Source organism: Anguilla rostrata, chromosome 5 (assembly GCF_018555375.3).
Source record: "Anguilla rostrata isolate EN2019 chromosome 5, ASM1855537v3, whole genome shotgun sequence".
Classification (NCBI taxonomy): Eukaryota; Metazoa; Chordata; class Actinopteri; order Anguilliformes; family Anguillidae; genus Anguilla; species Anguilla rostrata.
Genome location: NC_057937.1, coordinates 23632739 through 23656422, shown reverse-complemented (window position 1 = coordinate 23656422; position 23684 = coordinate 23632739). Strand labels below are relative to the sequence as shown.

At 43.3% G+C, this 23684-nt stretch overlaps 1 protein-coding gene across 10 annotated transcripts in view; it reads right to left on the bottom strand.

Moving 5' to 3' along the window:
• Positions 1-13688: 13688 nt before the first annotated feature.
• The window catches only part of map2k5 (mitogen-activated protein kinase kinase 5), a 235386-nt gene continuing 225390 nt past the window's right edge, over positions 13689-23684 (bottom strand). For 8 of the 10 annotated variants that reach the window (XM_064335644.1, XM_064335651.1, XM_064335653.1 and 5 more), the window contains one exon: positions 13689-17742. In XM_064335644.1, coding sequence (XP_064191714.1) covers positions 17632-17742 — 111 coding nt within the window. In that variant the 3' untranslated portion in view covers positions 13689-17631. The remainder of the gene's footprint in view (positions 17743-23684) is intronic. The other 2 variants (XR_010330020.1, XR_010330021.1) reach the window with 1 other exon arrangement.

The following is a 23684-nucleotide window of genomic DNA, read 5'->3' as shown; positions in this document are numbered from 1 at the left end:
CCAACCGATTCCAGCCCTTGCAGGAATTGGACCTGGCCCTTGACCCTGAGAGTGGGGGGGACTGGTGAGCCTCAGGGCACCCAGATGGCCACATCCTCCAGGAAAAGGGAGTTATTCATAGTGGGACTTACGGCATGGCGCTGCTGCGACTCGGGCACGAGAGACGGGCGTATGTTTGTTGAAAAGTCCTGTCTAAGTTTTGTCTAAGTCTGTAAAGTCAAGTGTTGAAATTTGTTGGAGGCTGGCGAGTTTATCTGGTCCTGTGTCTCGAATGCCCAAGACAAATTTCTCCTAAGGGAGACAATAAAGGCTAATCTAATCTAACTTTATCTGGAGGTTTAACACGTGGCTACAATCCTTTTGTAGGAAAGAGGGGTACAGGTTTATGGGGCACCTGGATTCCTTTTGGGACAGGAGTGAGCTGTACAAACATGATGGTCTGCACCTGAACCGGAGGGGTACCTTTGCACTGGGCCAGCCTATGCTCAGGGTAGTACAGGATTATTTAAACTAGACACTTGGGGGGCAGGGAGGATAGGGAGTGAAATGGGTAGGGAAGCGCAGACTGCCCAGATGGAAGCTGTCAATGCTACCTATAATAGTGAAAACATTAATAAAGTCTTTTTAAAGCAAAATTTTAGTAAGGGTGGCTTGGGACAGCGGGGAGTGAAGGAACAGGAGATGATGTGTAGAAGCAATAGTCTGAAATGTCATTGTTTAAATGCTAGAAGTATAAAAAACAAATATATTAATAGTAAGGGCTATGACATAGTAGGGATTACAGAGACATGGCTGGGGGAAGAGGATGGGGATGCATATAATATAGAAGGGTATGAACTTATTAGGAAGGATAGATCCAGTAAGAGAGGTGGGGGTGTGGCTCTATATGTAAAAGATAATCTTAATGTGCAAGAAATTCCAGAAATTGACCAGTTCATGCCTAGTGAGGATGTTTGGATTAAGCTCATAGGGGAACATGAGAAGGGGCTTAACATAGGAGTGTGTTACCGACCGCCAGCTTCAGACAGTAGTGTGAATACAATGCTCTTTGAAAATATAAAACAAGCTTGCAGAGGACGAGAGACTATTATCATGGGCGACTTCAATTACCCCAGTATTAATTGGGAATTGGTGATAGGACAAGGAAAAAGGGAGGAGGAATTTTTAGATGTTATAAATGACCTGTTTTTAGCACAGTATGTCAGACAGCCTACAAGAGGGAAATCAATTCTAGATCTAGACTCTGACAGAATTTGTAGTATAGAAGTAATGGAACCACTTGGGACAAGTGATCATTCCACAATTAGGTTTGATGTATTTTGGCAAACTAAGAGGGCCCCATCTAACTCCAGGATTTTAAATTTTAGGCGTGCCAACTTTAGAAAGATGCGATCAGAATTAAGTAAGGTAGACTGGGTGCAGCTTCTTGATTGCAGGACTGTGAATGAAAAGTGGGGCAGGTTCAAAAGGATTATAATTGATGCACAGTGTAAATTCATTCCAAAGGTGCGGAAAAGTAAGTTGCAAAAGCAGTCTCCACAGTGGATGAATAAAGCTATACGGAAGAGTTTGAGGAAAAAGAATAAACTTTTTAAGATATATAAAAATGACAGTACTGACAGTAATAAGGCTGAATATTGTAGTATGCGTGCTAAGGTTAAAAAAGAACTAAAGGTAGCCAAAAGGCTCTATGAAAGGCAAATTGCAGAAGATGCTAAAAGTAATCCTAAGCGTTTCTTTCAATACTGTAGTAAGAAAAGGAAAGTTAAAGAGGAGGTTAAGGGCATTAAAAATAATGATGGAGCACTACTTTATGAGAATAAGCATATTGCTGATGCCCTAAATCGCTACTTTGTTGAGAGTTTTACCAGAGAAGAGGTTACTAATAGGCTGGAAGGCATATTCAATACTCAGAATATCTTGGAAGATATTGAGATAGGGGATATAAAAGTATTAGATAAATTACATAAACTGAAGACAAATAAAGCAACAGGCCCTGATGGCATATACCCAAGGGTACTAAAGGAGTTAAGTGAGATTATTTTTAAACCACTGGCAAGTAATTTTAGACAATCTTTAGAAACTGGAGAAATACCGAATGACTGGAAACAGGGTATTGTAATACCAATATATAAGAAAGGGGACCGTACTGATCCAGGAAACTACAGGCCTGTCAGTTTAACTTGCATCACATGTAAAATACTTGAATCTATCATTAGAGACAAACTAGAATTATTTCTTGAAAATAATAACATCCTAAGCCAAAATGGTTTTTGCAAGGGAAGGTCATGCCTGAAAAACGGTAGCTACCAAGTGTCTGAATGGGAGCAGGGCTTATGATATTATATACTTAGATTTCCAAAAAGCACCACATGACAAACTCATTATCAAAATGATGACAGCAGGAATTACAGGAGGCATTTCAGAGTGGGTTAGGAACAGGTTACGGAATAGAGCGCAAAGGGTAGTTGTAGGAGGGATCTTATCTGAGCAGGGTATTGTGGGAAGTGGAGTTCCACATGGATCGGTGCTGGGTCCATTGCTCTTCCTCATTTACATAAATGACCTTGACACGGACATTGAAAGTACACTAGTTAAATTTACAGATGATAGAAAACTGGGGGGTTCAGCCAACAGTTTGGAATCTACTAAAGTGATCCAAGAAGATTTAAACAGAATCCAGAAGTGGGCAGAAACCTGGCAAATGAAATTCAGTATAACTAAATGTAAAGTTCTACATGTGGGAAATAAAAACATAGGGCAGGATTACTTTATGGGTGGTACAAACTTAGAATGTGCACATGTAGAAAAAGACTTGGGAGTAATAGTTGATCAAAGCCTATCAGGGTCTGGTAAATGTCCACCTCAATCTGCTCCTGCTGACTGGCTGGAGCTAAGCAAGTATGGGCATGGTTAGTACTTGGATGGGAGACCACCAGGGAATACTGAGTTGCTGCTGGAAGTGGTGTTGGTGGGCCAGCAGGGGGAAATCTTCCTTCTGGTCAAATAAACCCCAATGCCCCAGTGCAGTGACGGGGACACTGTGCTGTAGGAGATGCCGTCTTTCGGATGAGACGTTAAACCAAGGTCCTGACTCACTGTGGTCATTAAAGATCCCATGAAACTATTCACAAAGAGTAGGGGGTTCCCCGGTGTCCTGGCTAAAATCCCAGATCTGGCTCTCGCAAAAACTTGCCACCTAATCATCCCCTGATTTAATTGGCTAAAAAAAATGTTCTCTCCCTCCAGTGGAGCTGCTCAGTGGCTAACAATAGAGGATTGTGGTTGTACTGGGCAGCTCCCAGGTGTGAATGTGTATGAGTGTGAAGCAGGGCGTTCCTGCAAAAGAGCATCTGTGCTCAGCGAACCTACCCTGGGTAAATAAAGGTTAAATAAATTAAATAAATAAACAATGTGCTGTAGCAGTAAAAGAAATGTATCTTTAATGGTTTTTAACATTTTACATTTTTTAAAACATATTCCTTTTAAAAAGTCAAAAAGGAACTCAAAATACATTTAAACATTAGACATTCACTAAATTTCATGAAAATAAGAAACAGAAAAAAAAGAAAACCCAATACCATCAACCCATACATATATTTAACTAATAATCACACAACAATAATTATTTTAAGAATATTTACAATAAATAGTATTTTTTTAAAAATTTAAACAAAAATACGTGCGCTCGGGGTGGTGTGCAGAGCGAGTGCCCCTCCTGGGGGGGTGGACTATATGATAAGTTCTTTCCAGTGGTCCATCCCCCATTTCTCTCTCGCCAGGTCCTTGTTTTTTCGAAAGTCCACCAAAACGCCGTCCTGGAGGAGGTTTTGTATCCTCCTCCTGAGAGTGACGAGGTCCACTGATGTTTTTTGGTAGACCTTGATGTTTCTTGTCTCCCACAGGACCTGCCGGACGGTGTTAATGATCCCCCACTGACGCTGGAGCTCCATCGTTTTGAGTCCCTCTCGGGGACCGTAGAGGACTCTCTCAGACGTCAGGGAGGACATCGGCAGCAACCTGTTTTGGGAGACAGAGGAAACAACAAGGCCCCAGACCCGCCTCGCCACGGTGCACTCCCAGAACAGATGGTGATTGTGTTCTGATTGTGGGGGCAGTGCTCAGTGAGGGCTAAGTGCCTGCAGTACATAAAAACTCTTGTGGGGAGACACCCGTGAGCTGTCATCCAGGCAATGTCTTTTTGCTTGTTAGTAAGACACTTGTGTGTTACATTTGCCCAGATGACTTGCGGGTCCCGGGCCGGCCCTGACCTCGGGAGCGTGGCGGTCTCGTTAGATCTTAGGTGAGCCATTATGATTTTGTAGCTCCACGAGGTCAGGCCAGCCCTGGGCAATCCTGTCCTGAAAGCAAAGTCCCTCAGGGCCTGATAGACATAGGGGGGGTCCCAGCTATATGGTGTGGTGAGGTCTAGCACACCCAGGCCCATTGTCCGCAGGAAGGGGGTGGCATAGTACCTGGCAAAGGCACCAGAGGCCTTTCCCTCCTTCCCGACGTTCTGGACCAGGGCGGCCAGACCTTGCACCATAAGAATGGTAACTATGTCCGGGACCCCCCGCCCCCCATTCCTCTCCTCTTTGAGGAGGGTGGCTCTACTGAGTTTTTCCATACTGCTCCCCCAGACAAAGCGGAAGGCCAACCTAGCAATTTTCTTGCTGGTGGCCTTGTCTGGGGGAAACACCCTCCCCACATAGAGAAAAATGGGCAGGACAATTGCCTTCAGGACGAGGATCTTACCCGCCATGGTCAGGGGCCGCGCACTCCAGCTCCGGGTTTTGTTTTGGACGTGGCGTAGGGCTCCCTCCCAGCTTGTTCGCCCTCCGCCGTCAGCCTGGAAGGTCACCCCCAAGAGCTTGATGGTATTTCTGCGTACAGGGAAGGAAACAGTTAGAGGCTCACTATAATAGGGAGACAGAAACAGTTTGCTCTTGTCCCTGTTGACCAGGGCGCCAGTGGCCACACAGAAGTCGTCCAACACCTTGGTGGCACAAGCGATGGAGCGACTATCTGTGGCGACGATGTCGTCCATGTACGCCATCACCTTTAGCCGCTCTCCCCTAGCTCCCGGCAGCGGGTAACCCGCCACTCCGGGGCTGGCCCTGATGGCCCGGAGAAACGGTTCCAGGTAGATGACGTACAGGAGAGATGCTAGAGGGCACCCCTGCCTGACGCCAGACCTGATGGCAAACGGGGCAGAGAGCTGCCTGTTGACAACCACTCTGCCCGTTATGCCAGTCAGGCAGATCTTCGTCCAACGCCGGAGGGGCCCAGGGATGTTCATTCTCTCTAGCACTCTCTCCAGGCACACATGACTCACCCGGTCAAATGCCTTCTCCTAGTCGAGGCTGAGAAGGCACAAGGGGGACCGCCGCTCCCCGGAGTGGATGATTAAATCCCTCACGAGGAGCAGGTTGTCATTAATGGACCTCCCCTGCACGCTGCAGGTCTGGTCCGGTCCGATCACCGATGTAATCAGGCCTTGGAACCTCCTCATCAGCGCCTTTGCCATGATTTTATAGTCGACTGAGAGGAGGTTAATCGGCCGCCAGTTGCGGAGGTCCTTCAGGTCCCCCTTCTTTGGGACAAGAGCTACTAAGCTCTGTCTCAGTGAGGCCCCCAACCGCCCCTCCCTGTACACCGCTCTGAAAACTTCAGCCACGTCCTCCTTCAGGAGATCCCAGTAAGTTTGGTAGAACTCGGCTGGGATTCCGTCAGGACCCGGAGCTTTATGTTGATTGAGGGAGAGCACGGCCCGGGTGAGCTCCTCGGTGCTCAACTCCGAGTCCATCTGCTCGTCACCCAGACGTCTGTCAAGGCAGCCCAGGAAGGTGTCCATGAGAGCCCCATCGGAGGGCTTCTCATTATAAAGGCCCCCGTAGAACTCCCCGGCCACCTCCCGGACCTCCGCCTTTTCAGACACCACCACACCTCTGTTGTTATAGAGAGACAAGATGTTGTTAGTCTTAGACCGCGCCCTGCGGAAGAAAAACCGTGTGCACTTCTCATCCTCCTCGAGGCCCTGGAGCTTGGAGCGGAAAGTAAATTTTTCACGCTCTTCCCGGTAGAGGGTGGTGAGGCTCTGCCGAGTCCGTGCAATTTCACTGCTAACATCCAGGCCTCGGGACTGGAGGAGGCTCAGTCTCTGGAGGGCAGCATTGTGATGTTCAAAAACTGCCCTCCTTTCCTTCGCCTTCCTCCGCCCGACTGCCCGGAAGTAGCCTCGCACTCGCTCCTTCACCATCTCCCACCACTCCACCGGGGAGTCAAAGAGATGTTTTAGACTCTCCCACTCCAGGTAACGTCTCGAGAAGGAGAGTCGCACCTGGGGGTCTTGGAGATGGCTGATGTTCATTCGCCAGAGCCCCTTACCCACGGTTATGGGTTTCTTCCAGGCCAGGGACACGGTCACCATGTGGTGGTCCGAGAAGTGCACCGCCTGGATGGAATAAGCGGGCACCCCCAGGCCTGGGGAGAGCAGAAACAAATCGATTCTCGAAGAAGAGCTACCAGAGGAACTCACCCACGTGTGTTGGGGGGGAGAGGCGCCCCCGGCGTCGCGGAGGGAGAAATCCTCTATGAGGGACCGCAGCAGGTCGCTGGAACGGTCCCGTCTGGGTCTGCTGCGGTCCTCGTCTGTTAAAGCACAGTTGAAATCCCCCCCCACGACAACCGGCATTGTGCAGTGGATTAGTGGTGCTAGTTTTGTGAAGAGGGAGACCCTCTCGGCTATGCTGGTGGTGCCGTACACGTTGATTACCCTGAGTGGGGAACCCCCGACCTCGAAATCGGTGACGAGGATTCGCCCACTCTCTATGATGTTGCCTGATGTTATACGAACGTAGGGATTTTTCACCAACGTGCCGACCCCATCAGCTCTGGCGATGTTGGAGCCAGACCAGAGAGAGTCTCCCATTCTCCATTTCTCCCCCAGAACGCCATCCAATTCCCGGAACGGAATGCCACATTCCTGGAGCAGGATGACGTCTGAGGGGACCTGAGATAGAATGGAGAAAACTGTGTGTCTTTTGGCAGGGTCTTTGATACTGCGAGTGTTTAGTGTTGAAATTGTTATTTTGTGTACCATGAGTTTTATTGTTGTGTGTGATTTATGTATCGATGTTGCTATTGGCGATTTGTTTGCAGATTTTGTTGAGTTTATCATTAACAATGTCCTGGTTATTAAGGCGCCTACTCACCCCCGGACCATGTACACTCACAGGCCTCCCCTCCTGACTGCCTGGGAGGTTCCGTCCTGGAGAGGTGGGGGCAGGTGTTCTTGCCCCAGGCTTCCCCCCAGTCCCTGGAGTGCCCTGAGAGGAGGATGATTCTCCAGATCCTTTAACAGGGTCTGGACCGGAGGCTGGCTGGTCCCTAGTGGTTCTTGGTAGAGTGTTGATGGTGGTTTGTAGAATTTCCGTATGGTGTATGGGCGGTGGTGTGGGTGGTTTTATTGGGCGGAGAGGTGGCTCAGGCCTGGCTGCAAGTTCTGTTCTGTGTACCGGTTTTGAGTGTAACTGTGTTAATGTTTTTGTGGTTCTTGTTGTGTGGCGGACTATTGCTGGGTTGGGAGGTTGACTAGGTTGTTGTTGTTGGTGATCTGACACGTTTTCCCTTCTTTTTCTTAATTTTTTGCCACGGTGTAATTGAGTCTGATTCTGAGGTTGAGGAGTCTGACTCCAACACCACAATGGGGGTGTCGGAGTCAGGCTCCTCCTTGACAGTGACGGTGACGGGGTTGGTGGGACCTAAGTCAGCAGGGGACACTGTGGTATTGGGGGTTCCGGCGGTGGGGATACAGAGGATAGGGTCTTGTGCTGAGATCTGTGCATGTGGGGGTGGGCTTCCAGGCTGGGAGGAGGTAGGGGTGGGTGGTCTGGTGCGTGGCATGGGGGTGGGCGGGGGAGGCGGTGGGGCCGGAGGGGGGGCAGCAGATGGTGGAGGGGGCGCGGTGCTCCTAGCCCTGTTCGCGTACGAGAGGGGACAATCCCTAAAGAGATGCCCCCTCGCTCCGCAGAGGTTACAGGGCTTTGGATCACGGCATGCCCTGGTCTCGTGCTCGCCGCCGCACGTCTTGCACTTGACCACTGTGCAGGCCGCGGCTAAGTGACCTAACTCGCCGCAGTTCCTGCACAGCTTGGGCATGCTGTAATAAAACACCACCCCCCTATGTCTCCCCAGCGTGATGGAGCTGGGGATGTGGCATACCCCCCCAGGTGCAGAGGGGTCGGGCTTGAGCTGGACCAGCCACTTCCTGGCTCCGGTCCAGACTCCGTCCTCATCAAGGACTCTCCGGGCTTCAGATCTAACAAGACCATACCTGCCCAACCACGTACTCACGTCGTGGTCCTGTACAGCTTCGTTGTAAAACTGCACAGTGACCACCTTGTTTTCTGTGTCGGACAGGGGCTCTACATCAAAATTACTGAGGGGAGCCTTACCCTTCCCCTCTCTGTAGAGGTTCCAGAACCTCTCCAGGATGTTTGCAGACCTGAAACTAATCTCAAAAATGTCTGCATTACCAGGAACCTTCACCAGGCAGTTCAGGTCACCAGGCACAAAGCCCATGGCTCGCTGGAGCACTGCCCGGCTAAACTCTAGGCGGGTCAAACCTGTCACTCTCCTGCTGACGTTGGGGGCAGCGGCATTGCTTGCCCCCCCAGTAGCTGCTGGCTCTGCGGCGCCCCTTACGGCTGCGCTCTTCGCCCCTTGTGCCACCTGGGGGGGACCACTAGCACCGCTGCCCCCTTCTCCGCTGTTCTGGAGTGTCATCCGGACGGCGTTGTGGCGTCGGATTCCTGGCTGAGCTCCCGTGGCCATCCTCCCTCTCTCTCAGGCCGGACCTAAGTGGAGGAAGAAGCACAGGTACAGCGCTGTTGTTAGTCCGTCCCAGGGGGACCAAGACTTGCAGCAATGAGGGAGCTGATCGAAGGTCAGCTCCTCAAAGCGCAGTGGGACCTCCCTTCCGGCAGTTGGCGCCAAATTGATCCTGACGGATGGTCTGGCTGGATCCGGGCGCCTCCGCCGTCGTTGGAGGGAGGTCCTCGGGTCCCCCGTCTGCCTGCTCCTCGGCCTCATCCTCCGGGTCCACCTGATGGTCCTGCTGCGGTCTGGAGAGCAAAGGAGGGGAGCCAGGAAGCGAGGGCGAAGACTCAGCGAAGATGGAAAGGCCCGGAGAGCGAGCCGCTACGGGCCTTCTCTCCGGGCAGCGCTGAACTCCCCTCTGGTCTCCGGCGATGGTCGTCCGCAGCAGTGGTGTGGTCCCCGGATGGTGGGAGTCTTCTGGCAGGGGTCCTCCTAGCGCTGTCCTGGCTTCGGCGCTGGGGATTCAGCAGGCCGCGGTCACGCCACTGGTACCTGCCTATCCCCAACGCTGTAGGTCCGGCCTGGTCCGCCGGTCCGATGCAGTGGACACAGCCGCGGTCAAGCCACTGGTACTGCGCCACTACACCAGACCTTCAGAAAGAGAGAGGAAGTAAAGGGAGAGAGAGAGAGAGAGAAGAGAGAGGCACGTCCGCTCTGATTACACACCACAAACTCACGAGCCCACTGTCCTCCAGTAGAGGGCAGTAGACTCGTGAATAAATGAAGAGAAACCCGAGCACACGTAAAGCAGTAAAAGAAAGCTAACAGGATGCTGGGATACATAGCCAGGATTATTGAGTATAAATCTAAGGAGGTCATACTCACCCTATACAATACCCTTGTCAGACCACACTTAGAGTATTGTGTGCAGTTCTGGGGACCGTAGATATAGAGGCGCTGGAAAAGGTCCAAAGACGGGCAACCAGATTGATTCCGGGTAAAAGATAAGTGTTATGAGGAAAGGTGTAGATGCTTGGACTTTTCAGGCTTAGTAAAAGGAGACTTATGGGAGATTTGATTCAGGGATTTATTAAAGGGATTAACAAAGTGAACTACAGAAAATTATTCAAGTTGAGCTCAGTTAGCAGAACGAGGGGGGATAAATGGAAACTGGGGTAAATTTCACGCAGACATTAGGAAATATTTTTTCACACAGAGAGTGGTCAATGTGTGGAATTAACTTGCCTGGACAAGTAGGGGAGGCAGAAACACTGGGGGTATTCAAGGCCCGGCTTGATACAGTGTTACATACTACCTAGCTTTTAAGTAAACTAAGCATTAAGTACAGTTTAGTGGTGGGAATAGATGAGCAGTGTTGGGCTGAATGGCCTAATTCTCGTCTTATGTTATGTTATATATATATAGAGAGAAATGCAAATTTCTGTCTTTCCTGTTTGATACATTATTAAATGTATAATTTACTTCAATAAATACTTGCAATATATTTGAAATAAATATAAATGAAAACATGACGTTCCTTTTGTGATCCCACTGTATGTGTGAGTGCGCATACCTGACATCCAACATCACATCCAAAATTATGGTCATTCGGAGTCTACCTTTTGCTGTTATAAAACCCTCAACTCATTCTGGGAAGGCTTTATAGAGATATAAAGCACCCATTGCTGCAGGGATTTGCTTTCATTAAGGAAGAAGAACATTTGTGAGGTTGGGCACTGATTGGGCTATTAAGGCCTTGCTCGGAGTTGGTTTTCCAATAAATCCCTGGGGCCTCATTTATAGAACGGTCTTACGATCAATTTTGACTTACGCGGAAAACCACGTATAAGTAGTTATTTATAAAACCTTACATTGACGTGGAAATGATCTTATCTCTACACAGACTTGAAGTAAGTGATTTTCCTGCTGGTTATGTAGGGGTATTGCAGTTTGGGACGCATCTGCGTCCAAGCCTGTGGTGTACTTTGCATTAGCTTTATGAACAATTTGATAGGAATCATCAATTAAAGGTGTGAGGAATTAATTGCCAGACGCAAGGTGTTTTGAATTAAAAACAGGATGTGATGTTCTATAAATAGTGTGTCAAATTAGAAAAAAGTAACCATGGATGTTCTTGCGTTATTGGAAGACATTGAAAACCGTGCTTTTAGAAGGGAGAGAGTTTTCAGAGACCGGAATTACTTTTTTTGCACATGATGATCTTCCAAAAAGTTTGCTTTTCTCTTTTGGTCCATGGTTATTCCTGACTAAACCCTCATTTGTGCTAGCATTATATAAGGGGAAATCGCTGATTGTAAGGCACGTTCAGGTGCCGTCATCTTTAAGTTAATTTGAGATTTATAGATCACAGGTGCATAAGTTACAAATGGGCTTCTTAGAACCTGCGTAAGCACGGTTTTTTAATGCTCAGTATCTTTTATGAATCGAATGTAAGCACACTGTCGGAAATGATCTTAAGACTAAGTTCAAGTACAAATTTAAGAACATTTTTATAAATGAGGCCCCTGCTGTTTTCGCAACAAGCTTATCTATAGCTAAAATCTGCACTGTACATTCACGCCAGATCATAAATGTACCGAAAAACCTTGCTTGCTGAGCTTAGCTACTACCAACACTATTTGATTGCAGCCAACATTAGACATAACATAAGCTCAGGACTGTAAAACACTAAATATTGTACTGTTTTTGTAGCCACCTACCCATTAACTTTATTTTAAAGCATTCCAGCAAACTGGATCAGATATTTAGCTAGCAAGTTAACATAGCTTGCCTAACCGCAATTTACCTTGATACTAGGGTTGCAAAATTCTGGGAATATTCAAGGATGGAAACTTTCCATGGGAATTAACAGGAATTTATGGGAATTAACGGGAAATAAATGGAATAAAATGGAAATATAGCCCTATTTGCTCAGGCTGCATTTACTATGTCATATTCAGATAGAAACAAACCTTTTACCATATCATAAGCAGACATAATTGCAAACATTCTCTATGACCCCCCTCCAAAAATAAGACTTTTCTCTTAACACCTAAAAAAAACCCCCCTAAAAACAGTCTTCTGAGTGTTGTTTTAGATTTCTATTTACATAGATAGTTGAAGCGCGAGTTTTTAGAAAAAGTCAAGGAATGACAGACATGTGGAATAAACATTAACAAAACACATCCCATTTTACTGCGCAAGGGGTCAGTTGACCCCGCGGTTCTAGTGACAAGCAGTATACCATAAGTAGGGCCAAGTGACGTCGGCAGCACACTATGTGACCATAGATGGAATGTTTTGAAGAGAAGCTAACTGCTTGTCCAAAATGACCAATATTTATACGACGTCTCCATGCCGCTTCACAGCGATAAAAATATCGTACTTATCAGACCGCGTTAATTTCGTCAACTAAAAATATTTGTTACGACCCCTTTTTCCATGACGAAAACAAAACATAACAAAAAAAATTCAGAATAGGCCTTAGGGTTTAAAGTGAACAACTAATTTATAAAATAAATGTTTTACAATAAAGTATGAATGAATGAAAATAGATTAATTAAAACTCCTCAATTAGCATGCTCAATCACATGGTAACAGCTAGCTAGCAGAAGGTGTTAACAAGGTATAAACTGTGTACTTTGCATTAGGCTACTATCTGCCGGTTAACTGAAATATCATAAAAAATATAACATATATTTACTCCAGTAATATAATCAAAACTTACCTGAAAGCATGTAGTCCTTTGGCTCAGACAGCGCGGTAGTGTTGGCAGTAATGTGGGCTGCACATGTGATGGGAGAATGCACTGTGCATGCAGAGGGTTGTAATTTTACTGAATTCCTATTTAAAGGTACAGTGTGTAGAATTTCGTGGCATCTATCGGTGAGGTTGCAACCAACTGAATACCCCCCCCCTCACCCCTCCCTTTCCAACGACATAGCAGAAGCTACGGTGGCCTGTAAGTTCCAAAAGTGATGTCATCGTCTATGACAGCATCGAGTAGCCAAGTGTCAAGTGATGAGGTTCCTTGATAGATTTATAAATTGTATTTAGTTATTTAGTCTGTAAAACTATAGATCATAGCTTACAAGATAGCGATTATGATTGTTAATTGTTCCGCATTGTAGTAGCGTTTTATTGTTAACGTTAGCTGCTTTGCATGGTAAATCATAGAAAAACTATTACACTACTTACATTACAATGTGAAATATCCTCATTATAAAATACCACTAACCTATTTAAAGACACTCAATTTCAAAAATAACGTATATAACCAAAATATATTCCATTTCTGCCATGTCCGTTCCGCTAGATGCCACTAAATTCTACACACTGCACCTTTAAAGGGATGCTGGCAAATTATCAGTACATATGATGGAAGAGTGCGCTGCTGAATGCAGTGCATGGTTACAATTCAATGGGAATCCTTTTAACCAAAACATGCCATAAGACCTAGTATTGCTTTTCTTATGCATATTCCCCCCCCAGATAAGTTCACTATTAAAAGGTAAGGTTTATATATTGAAATTATGCGAAATTACCAAAATTCCTGGGCTTAACTTCCCTTCCAAAATTTCCGGAAATTTACCGGGAATTTTCCGACCCTTTGCAACCCTACTTGATTACCAGTAGTAATGTTATACAAATCACACATGGGCAGGGGCGCAGAAGTAGTCAGCTCTCTGAGTGCCATTCTTCTTTTTATTATTATTTCATTGTTTTCACATCATATCACATTCACATCATCTTATGGACTAAAGTGGTGGGGTGGGGCTCTTGTGGAGGATAGAAAAATTGAGGGTTTAAGTGTTGTCTTATGTGCATTTTTTCTATATGCCAAATAAAGAAACTTTGTTCATTACAACTGTCATTAGAAAACTTTATTCAACAAAATCAGCAAGGACTGTATGCACAAAATACGAAACAGTCAAAATATACTATTTGCACAATAACAGAGTTACTCTGTGGTATGTAAGCATGCAGGTACCTTAGGTCTTTGGGTGTGTGGTAATGTGACTGGCTGATAGGATGCTGGGTAGTTGTGTAAATGGCTGATGGTGCAGAAGGCTGGTACCTGATAGGTTGCTAGGTGTGCGATAGTAGTGGCAGTTGAATGATGATCAAGAGGTTCAATTTCAATTCAACACACATAATGCCTACAGTAAATGTACTGTACCTTGTGTCTGATTAAAACACCACCTCCAGATTAAAACCGTAACATTACTGTGTAATTAATGTTGTTGGCCTTATTGTGGAATTTAAAAAAATCTTTCATATTTATTTTCTTTATATATTATTAAATATCTTTATTTACATCAAATTATAGCAAAGAAAATGACTGTACGAAGACGACTCAAAATAGCAATTTTGTTTATATCTATTTTCCAAAGGAACTACTGTCCTAAGGAGAACACTAACACACGTGTAGTTACTCCTGTTCAACCTTAGCTGGGAAAGGCCATAAAAGGTTTGTGCTGGAGCTAAATAGAGGCAGGATGGAATACTTTGCATACTATTTTGAATTTGAGCAAAATGCCTTGCCAAACGGATTCATTTCAAATATAAAACAACTAAGCAGAAAATTTCTCCAACCCAGAAAAGCTCATTTTAACCTTGTTTGTTTTAAGGTCATACATAATTCATGCATCTATTAAAAACACAAAACAATTTTCTTATCAGACATGACTTAAAACTACTTGCGCATTGAAGGTGCTACCCAAACTGTAAATTGAAATTTACAATGGGTATATTGCACATACCCCATTCAGGCCCAGCTACCCTCCCCCATGCCCTACCCTATTCTTAATTACAGCTCAAGTTATATACCAAATACTTAAACAACAATTACCATTGGCACATTTAACCAGGATTTGCGAAGGACACAAATTGATCGAAGGCAAACATTTCAATGCCCTGTGCCACACAATGCTGGGAGATAAAGAAGAATGTAGTGAAACAGGGGCGACATAGCTCAGGAGGTAAGACCGATTGTCTGGCAGTCGGAGGGTTGCCGGTTCAAACCCCGCCCTGGGCGTGTCGAAGTGTCCTTGAGCAAGACACCTAACCCCTAACTCCTAACTGCTCAGGCGAATGAGAGGCATCAATTGTAAAGCGCTTTGGATAAAAGCGCTATATAAATGCAGTCCATTTACCATTTACAATTGTGCTAATTAGATTGGGAGTCCACAGCACTATAGCGAGAAGGACGGTTAAGCCAACGCTGAACGTACACACTGCCCCAGCACATCTCAATATGGCACTAGCCAGTATTCATACGAATATGACACATGCCAGCTTCCCAAATACTCCACTGTGATGACCTGCCATACTCTGCTCCCTTCCAGTTAAGGCCACCATATAGATCCCATCCCAATATCTATGCAGGTATAGTCATCCATTTGAAAACCTGCCATTTATTTTTAAGTTTCTGCACAATGCAAAGGGGGACTTGATCTAACCACAAAGCAAAAGGAAATGGAAACAAGAATTTGATATATTTTAAAATGATTGTGAATTTTTAAATGAACTTGAAATGCCTTAACTTGGGAGAATAAATGCATTTTTCAATTTGAGAGGGAAAATTGCCAAGGAGCTGGACTGAATATGCCCCCTCCCCCCATCTGAGAGCATTATTTGACACAGGTTTTGGGAAAGATGTTTAGCTCTGATGCGTGTCACTTTTTCATTTCTGTACTGTAGCACAGAGCTCTCTTTGAAGACTTTACAATATTCTCATGTATAAAAGTCTAATTTCAGGAGCATTTTTAACTTGTAACAGACTGGGATCAGCAGTACCCAATGAGTACAATCACATCTCACTAAGAAAGGTTAATATGTAGCTTTCATCAGAGGGGCTCTAATAACATTAAACTCCACTGGAGTTCCAAGACAGCTAGAAAGAAATAACCCACTTCAAAAGTTTAATTTTACATTCAATCCTGACCCCAGTCATGCAGTACAAGAGAACATTAATCACAGCAATGTAACAAACAGGTACTTTTTTCTTTAACAGCCACTTATGTCCAGTTGTGCTAAAATATGCAAATTCTTCAAAATGTAGCTGTCACAGTCACCAAATAAAGATCTTGAAATTCCACCATTCAGTATGAATATTAGCCAATTAATTAGATGAGGGGAGTACGATGGGTTTAGTGGTTAGCACTACAAACCACTTGAGGTTCCGGGTTTGAGTACTGGCCGGCCATATCCAGTTTGCATGTTCTTCCCATGTTTAACGTGGGTTTTCGTCCCACACCAAGACATGCATGTCAGGTCTGGTATACTCCCATTGTTGCCATTGACTAAGGCACTGGTCTCAAACCTGGAGTTGGTCCCTGCTCCCAAGTGGTGGGTCAAATGCAGAGGACACATTACGCCACAGAGTTCAATAAAGTGTATTGTATCTTTTTTTATCTAGCCTTAGGTAGGTGTGTAGGTTTCAATAAGAGTAAATTCAGGGTATAAGTTTAAGCATAAACTGAGAAGTATAAATGAGACGTTGGGCCATAACAGCTGTGAAATTAAAATTCAGTATAAAATTAATGGTAAATTTTTTTCAGGGAAATACTATTCAATACATAAAATAATAGTAACATGATACAAACATCCTGCACAACTCTGCTTTAAGTAAAACAAAAGCAAAACAAATCAACAGAAATAATGATTAAAAAATTAAAAAAACATCTATATGTTTGAATAATTAAAACCAGGACTGGGACAGGAGGCTTCAATGTCCCACCAATGTTCCGAACCAGTGAAAATGCTTCTCTCTTCATGCCACTGCACTTCTAATTGGTTGACTCAGCTTGATTGCCTGTGGCAGCTGTACGAAGCCTTTTTCTGCCATTACAAGGGTGGCTTCCATGCAGGCTTTAAATCTCATCTCTAGAAATCACTACACAGCAAAACTTGCTCATTTACATTCACAGTCTTTCGTTTCACTCCCACAAGTGCTTCTCACTATAAGTTTGGTGACATAACCAAACTGCAACAGAACCATGTTGATTGTGTTATGTGGTAAACAATATCAGTTTTTTGTGAAAATGCCAACAGCCACACGTAAAAGAAAGTAAAACACACAAACAATTACATTTTAAGTGCTCCACCTGCAGTAAGGCAAGGGAACCACAAAGAATTGGCCTGCACGTCCCTGCTACTAGCGCCAGCTAGTGAGGAGGAAAGCAACACAGTGTCTCCTGATGCTTTAAATCTCTCCAGAGGAGTCGTCACAGTGGAGCAGGGTGATAAGCCGATTCTCACCTGTCACCAGGGCAACAAAACCCGAAGAAGAGCTGCTGTAATAGATCAACCTGTCCTCTCACAGGCTAACTGGGATACTGGCAGCATCTAGAGGCTGGCCTGAATGCATCACTGGTCTGCAGGCTTTACCAGAGCTACACCTGTGTTTCGGAGGTCAAGGAAAATGAGACCATCTCATTCCAAGGCGTGACCTCCCTCTGCACTAATAAAAAGCCATTGAGCCCTGGGGTCCTGGGCCAGACCCACATCCACTTCCTCTAAAGTGAGTGTTCTTTGAGATGATGATGACGATGATGAACCATGGAGCAACACTTCCACACATCCCAGGGCATTGCCAAAAAAACACAGACAAACCTTCAGCACAGGAAATTTAGCCATTGCTGCAGGAATGAGACAATCTGTATTTGGCAAGCATGTGCAGGCGCATGTGTGTATGTGTAAGCTTTGATATTTCATGCCAGCTCCATTAAAGCCTGTCCATAGCTGGGGCACAGGATGGAAGTTTTAGGGGCGAGGCATGTTGCTGTGACTTTTGTGGTTGATGGAACACTATATAGCTTGTTGCTGCTGCTGGGACCGACGTTCCTCCAGGCTCCTGCACACCCACATGGACACCACCTCGACAGAGCCATCATTGTACTGCATGATGAATGGATGATCCTGCAGGGAAAGAAGGAAAGACAGAGGTAAAAGATAAGATATAAGGCATATGATATGAGAGGTGGTAAAATATGGGACTCATACTGATAAAGCACTGTCCCGGTATGTGAATGGGTCCTATGATCTGATCAAATCTGGACTGTGATAGTGGCAACGATGACCAGCAGCTCCACAGGGCTGCCAAACTGCCTATGATAAAGAATAAAAATCTAGGTTCATTGATTGAAATTTGAGTCAAATACCTCACCCCCACCAACATGTCAACCACATCCCACAATTTCACATGCCACATTTATTATTCAAAATCAGGCTAATTATTTATGTGTACTGAATAATAATATTTTGAGAATGTATTTAGATGCCCACTAACCTAAAATGGGATCTAGTCACTGAATAAGCCAAAGCCATTTTCACCATCCTCAGGAATTTTCACTCATCACGTGATTTGTTCCAAGGCCTCCAAATGCAGTTGAAAAAAACCTATTTATGTATAGAGTCTAAACAACTTTTTTGCCTGTGCGTAACGTTCTCAGTGAAGTAGGCAGTATACTTCGTAAGAAGTAGAACTTTTTGAGCAAACCGAAGCAATGAGAACAACTGAAGAACAAAAAGACGCGGTGTTGTGTGTTCGTACGGTGCAGTGTGCGACGGTCTCCAGGAAGAACTTTTGGAAAACTTCTTTCTTGTTCTCCGACCTCCCCCTCTCAGCTATTGGTCCAAATATCACGTGGTTGGTTATGTCACGGCAGAGGGCAGACTAAATATCTTTGATGCTAATGTGCGGAGAGTCAACGCCAATCTCTCTTCTGTTGAGATGGGAAGTCTGTGAGTTCCTGCACGTTTGATGAATGATGCTACTCGTTTCAGTTAGTCATCAAAATGCCTAGCACACATTCGGAAATAAGAGAAAGTGGACCCCCTCGTCTAAACTCGGCATTTGCCAAATGTACAGACAAAACTCTCCATTCTCTGTCCTAGGGGGCGAACGTACCATCTCCTTCGCCTTTTTTTCTTCTTTTGCATAGCCAGATAAACTAAAGCCATTTTAAACACTTTAAACTTTTTGTTTTGTGTTGTGATCTCGCGTAGGCCTTCTCTTTATACATCCATGGCGTAGCCGCGAGACGGAGGTCTGGGCGAGATTCCAGCTGCCTCGTAATTATTCGTAATTATTCACGCCCCAGCGGCATGGAGTGACTTTAAACGGTGCGGTGTTCTCACTGAGTATACCGACAACAGTATTCGTGGACATGTTCGCCAGTGGTTCTCAATCCTGAAGTTCTTTCTTCTTACTGAGCATACTGCCAGCTTGAGTGTAATGAAAAAGTTCTGCTTTGTATACAGAGTAGAAACAAACCAGAACTTTACCATGATGCATGGCATTTGTGGATTTCCAAAACATAAAATGTGAGGACCCCCAAGCCTGTTTTTTGTCCACAAGTAACAAAATAAAGAACTGTTGGCATGATAACATTGGGATTACAAAATTTTTATAAAAGTTTATAAAGCTAAAACCATTGGTTTTAACCACTTCAAACATTGTGTGAGCAGATTTACAGAACATTTTACCATAAACAATGAACAATTAATACAAATAAACCCACTCTGGCCTGAATACAGGCCAGTGCCAATTAAGAGGTCAATCGCATTATGTCTGCCACATACAGTTGCCACAATTTTCTGCATAGCAATTTTGTTTCTGCAAAATTTAGAGAGACTGAACTGTAGAAGTTTTTGCCATGTAAATTTGACAAACAGTCTAGCAGGAGATTGATCCAAATGTGGTGGTGCATAATTGAGTGGACGGAGTGTAGCACAGTGGGTAAGGAACTGGGCTTGTAACCGAAAGGTCGCAGGTTCGATTCCCGGGTAGGACACTGCCGTTGTACCCTTGAGCAAGGTACTTAACCGAAATTGCTTCAGTATATATCCAGCTGTATAAATGGATACAATGTAAAAGTTGTGTAAGTCGCTTTGGATAAGAGCGTCTGCTAAATGCCTGTAATGTAATGTAATGTAATAATGGTGATCTCATGGGTCCGAGGCAAATGTATTCTGTGTGAATCTTATGACATGATTAGTAAGTCAATCAGAGCAGGACTTATTGTTCTCTTGAAATTCAGTTGACTGCGATAGTGCCACCAAACAGCAGATCAACACTAAAATGTGGCCAGTGGTTTTGAAGATACCCTCTATCAGTATGCCAAGTGAACCATGTGAAAGTGGGAAAAGTAGCATATGAACAAACAGAATTCAAAATGGTCTCAAATTCAATATTGCACCAAAATAATACAACAATAATAAATCATAATACATATTCCTAATGAGACGTTTAATTGCTGTAGCAAGTTTCAAATATCTAAAAATATGTGATTTTTAGTGCTCTATATTAAACATTTGTTCTCTAGTGCTCTCTAGTGAAACCTTTTCGTTTAATCTTTAAATAGATTAGTGGTATTTTATTATGAGGATATTTCACACTGTGACATAAGTGTTTGTTGGTTTGCTGAGTAGTGTTTATGTTTAATGCACCAGATGTGACCTCAACTGGAACATTGCCAAAACATGTTGGACGGTTGAATATTGCTTTAATGTTGTCCCATCTCCATACAAGAAAACATCATATACTGTACAGAAAAACATATGAGAGTTAATGATTACACATTTAGATACTGTACCACATAGTGTGATAAAGTTTTTGCATTTTTAAATCTGATATCAATGTTTCACCTTAAACCTTCATAAGGAGCACATGTAATATAATGGACAAAAAGCATTTACTTCATTTTTGGAGAGATTTTGGATATGTTTCAGGACACCTAGATATTTTAAGCCACTGTACTGATGGAAAGCTTGTAATTCTCACTTGAAAATGATGCAACAGTGAGTTTCTTGTGTCAAAACAGTTGATTTGTAGTAAAACACATGATTATGTTTTGATTTACAGCAATGCATAATTTAGACATTTTGGATAGATTTGGAGACACTGGGTATGCTGCTTTCTTTTTGATTCATAGATCTAGAGTAGTTCTGCGCATCCACCCTTAGATTTGACGCACTTGTGGTCAAAGAGTTTTTGATCCAGGACATGTATAGTTTAACCTGCTGTATATTTGAAATCTCAGTATTTCATTGCAAACCTAAAAAACAGCTAATTCATTTTTGATATTTTAGACAAATGCACTTGTGGCACTATATTTCTTCCTAAATTATGAATATAAACTAATCTAAGTATTGTAAATGGTAGAAATGTCTTGCTTCATTTAATCCATTTTTCAAGTCTCTGTGATGCTCACATCCAGAGTTATAAATATATAGCTTTAAATAGGGTATTCCCTAAATGGGCAAGGATTGGCTACATTTGGCATATGCACAAAGGGGTTAAAGGGCTATGGGTTGTGCGACAAGCAAGGATTCATTAAAAATATGTTTATTCCAGAATCCAGCGGTTCCAACAGTCAATGCCCCTGTTAAAATGTTCAGCACTCTGAATACTGAACACAAGCGATATTGCATGCTAGAACCCCTCACTTAACCTACATGTAAAATATATTTGATTTAATTTAATAATTATGTTTAAAATTAGCAAATAAGTCACCAAATTAATTGATAGGTCAGTCTACAGAAAACGGGTGGAATCAACCAACAAGTCAAAAACAAGTTCTATATCAGGTTTTAAGATATAATAATTGAATTTAATACAAAGCAATCAATTAGATTAATGAATTGAAATCATACATTCTTCATTGAATGCAGACACACTACTTCTAATTACAAAACAGAAGACATTATACAAAACATTAAATAATTAACTGCATGGACCGGGATAACGCCTTTTGGTGTCATAAATCACTACAATTCATCGTCAACGAAGATCTCTGTAATTTCCGATGCTGACTTGGTTTTCTTTTTTATTTATCAATGAGGGGAGGGTCTGAACTTTAAGTGGCATTGATCTTTAGCCATTCGGGTGCAATCTATGGTGCTTTAACTATGTCAACAAAACCCGCCCAAATTTTTCGATTTGGGAAAGCGATGGACGAGTGCCAGAGTTCATGCTACTGTAAAGTTTGTCAGTAAAAGCTTTTTGAGAGGATGAATGTATTGGCTTCGTTCCATTTTTTAATAAGCACAATAGACGCAAATTTCGTAAGTTCAAAGTTCGTAGTCGGGTCCGTCAGTGTAGGCTAGTTAGTTCACTCCAATCCAAAGTAATCAAAAACTCAAAGAAAATAGCGGTATCACCACAAAATCGAAAGGAAAACAAAAGGGCAATGCACTGCATTCAAAGTATAAAACAAAAAAGGCTCAAAAATATCCAAAAAATGTAAAGCGGTTGAAAACTGTTTGGCAACTGCCCCTTCCAACCTACATCACTGGCTTCCTGCACTGATATGACCTGATTGTCTAAAACTTGCACAGGTGTGCGGACAGTGCATCAGGCCTTCAAAATAGAAGCACCAATGACAGTGTCCTCAAAACAGGCTAATCACACTGTCCATAACTTTCAATAATAATAAACAAAAATATACAGATATTCCACCTTTTCTATTTCAATTTGAATATGGCACCTACAATGAATAATTACTTTTCTTTGGCATGGATCCATTTGAAGACAATATCGGGTGAGTTTGTTTAGTCTTTGAATCCATCATTATGCAGAGAAATTGCTAAACCATTTTTATTGAGAGTATTTGCGTTTCTCTGCAAACGTGTGAAAACACCCTGGTATAATAAAACAATAACGCTAAATATATATATAGCCAACATCGTTCCGTTGCATACCATAATGTAACAAACTTTCTTGTGTCTACAGCTGCAGTTTCTCGCTGCAATTACTAATATTGAATATAAACAAAAGATGCAATTTATGCTGTAGTCTGCCAATGTCTAAATAAATAATACGGTACTCTGCGTGCAGCACGCAGGTAGCAAGGATGGCAAGTTGATATTTTGTTTTCTTTCAACGTCTTATTATTCTATCTGTCTCTGAGGCGCTCTGAAATGTGCATTCTCTGCTTAGCTGAGCAATGGATTGGAATATGTGTCTGATGCCTTGTTTTTTCTCAGGTAACAGCTATCAGCACATCAATGCACTGTCCTGCCCCTCAGCTTTGCCATCAACTCCCCCTACCCCCCCTCCCCTCCCCCAACAGCAGTTAAAATAATATAGTAATAATAAAGTAAAAAAAAAGTTATATTTTTGTTTTCTTTGTAGTTTACTATTGTTCAAAAACCAAAAAAAAAATTTCCCTATAAATAAAAATACATTTTTATTTATGGTATATAGTTCTTGGGCATTAGTTTATATATATATACATATATATATATATATATATATATATAATTTCAATTGTGCTTTTGGAATAAAAACATTTCTATCAACATTTTTTGGTCTAGTGTCCTTTCTAGTGCAAGGCTCAGGTGCCAGGCTCTTCATGTACTTAATGCCACATTGTAAAGCAATGGCAAGTTCAATTGACATGATATTTGGTGTGGGTACTACATACACCCTGGACTTACATTGTGGTGAGACGTACTTTTGGAAATATATTACAAAAAACTTTTTTTCATAAATTAAATTTTTTGCTTTGAACTGCTACATTGAGCACCATAATTCACTGGACAGTGACACATTTTTTGTTATTTTGGTTCTGTACTCTAGCACTGAGTTTGAGAGGATACAATGACAATGAGGTTGAAGTACAGACTGTCAGCTTTAATTTGAGGGTATTTTCATCCATATCGGATTAACCGTTTATGACATGACAGCACCTTTTGTACATGGTCCCCCATTTTAAGGTACAACAAGTATTTGTTGAATTTGCTTCACAGTGTTTCATTAGGCAGGTGTATTCATTTTGCAGAAGAGAGCTGTTGATGTCTAATCTTGATTCTAGTCTTTGCAATTGCCTTTGGAGATTGTTGTTGGGGTGTGACAA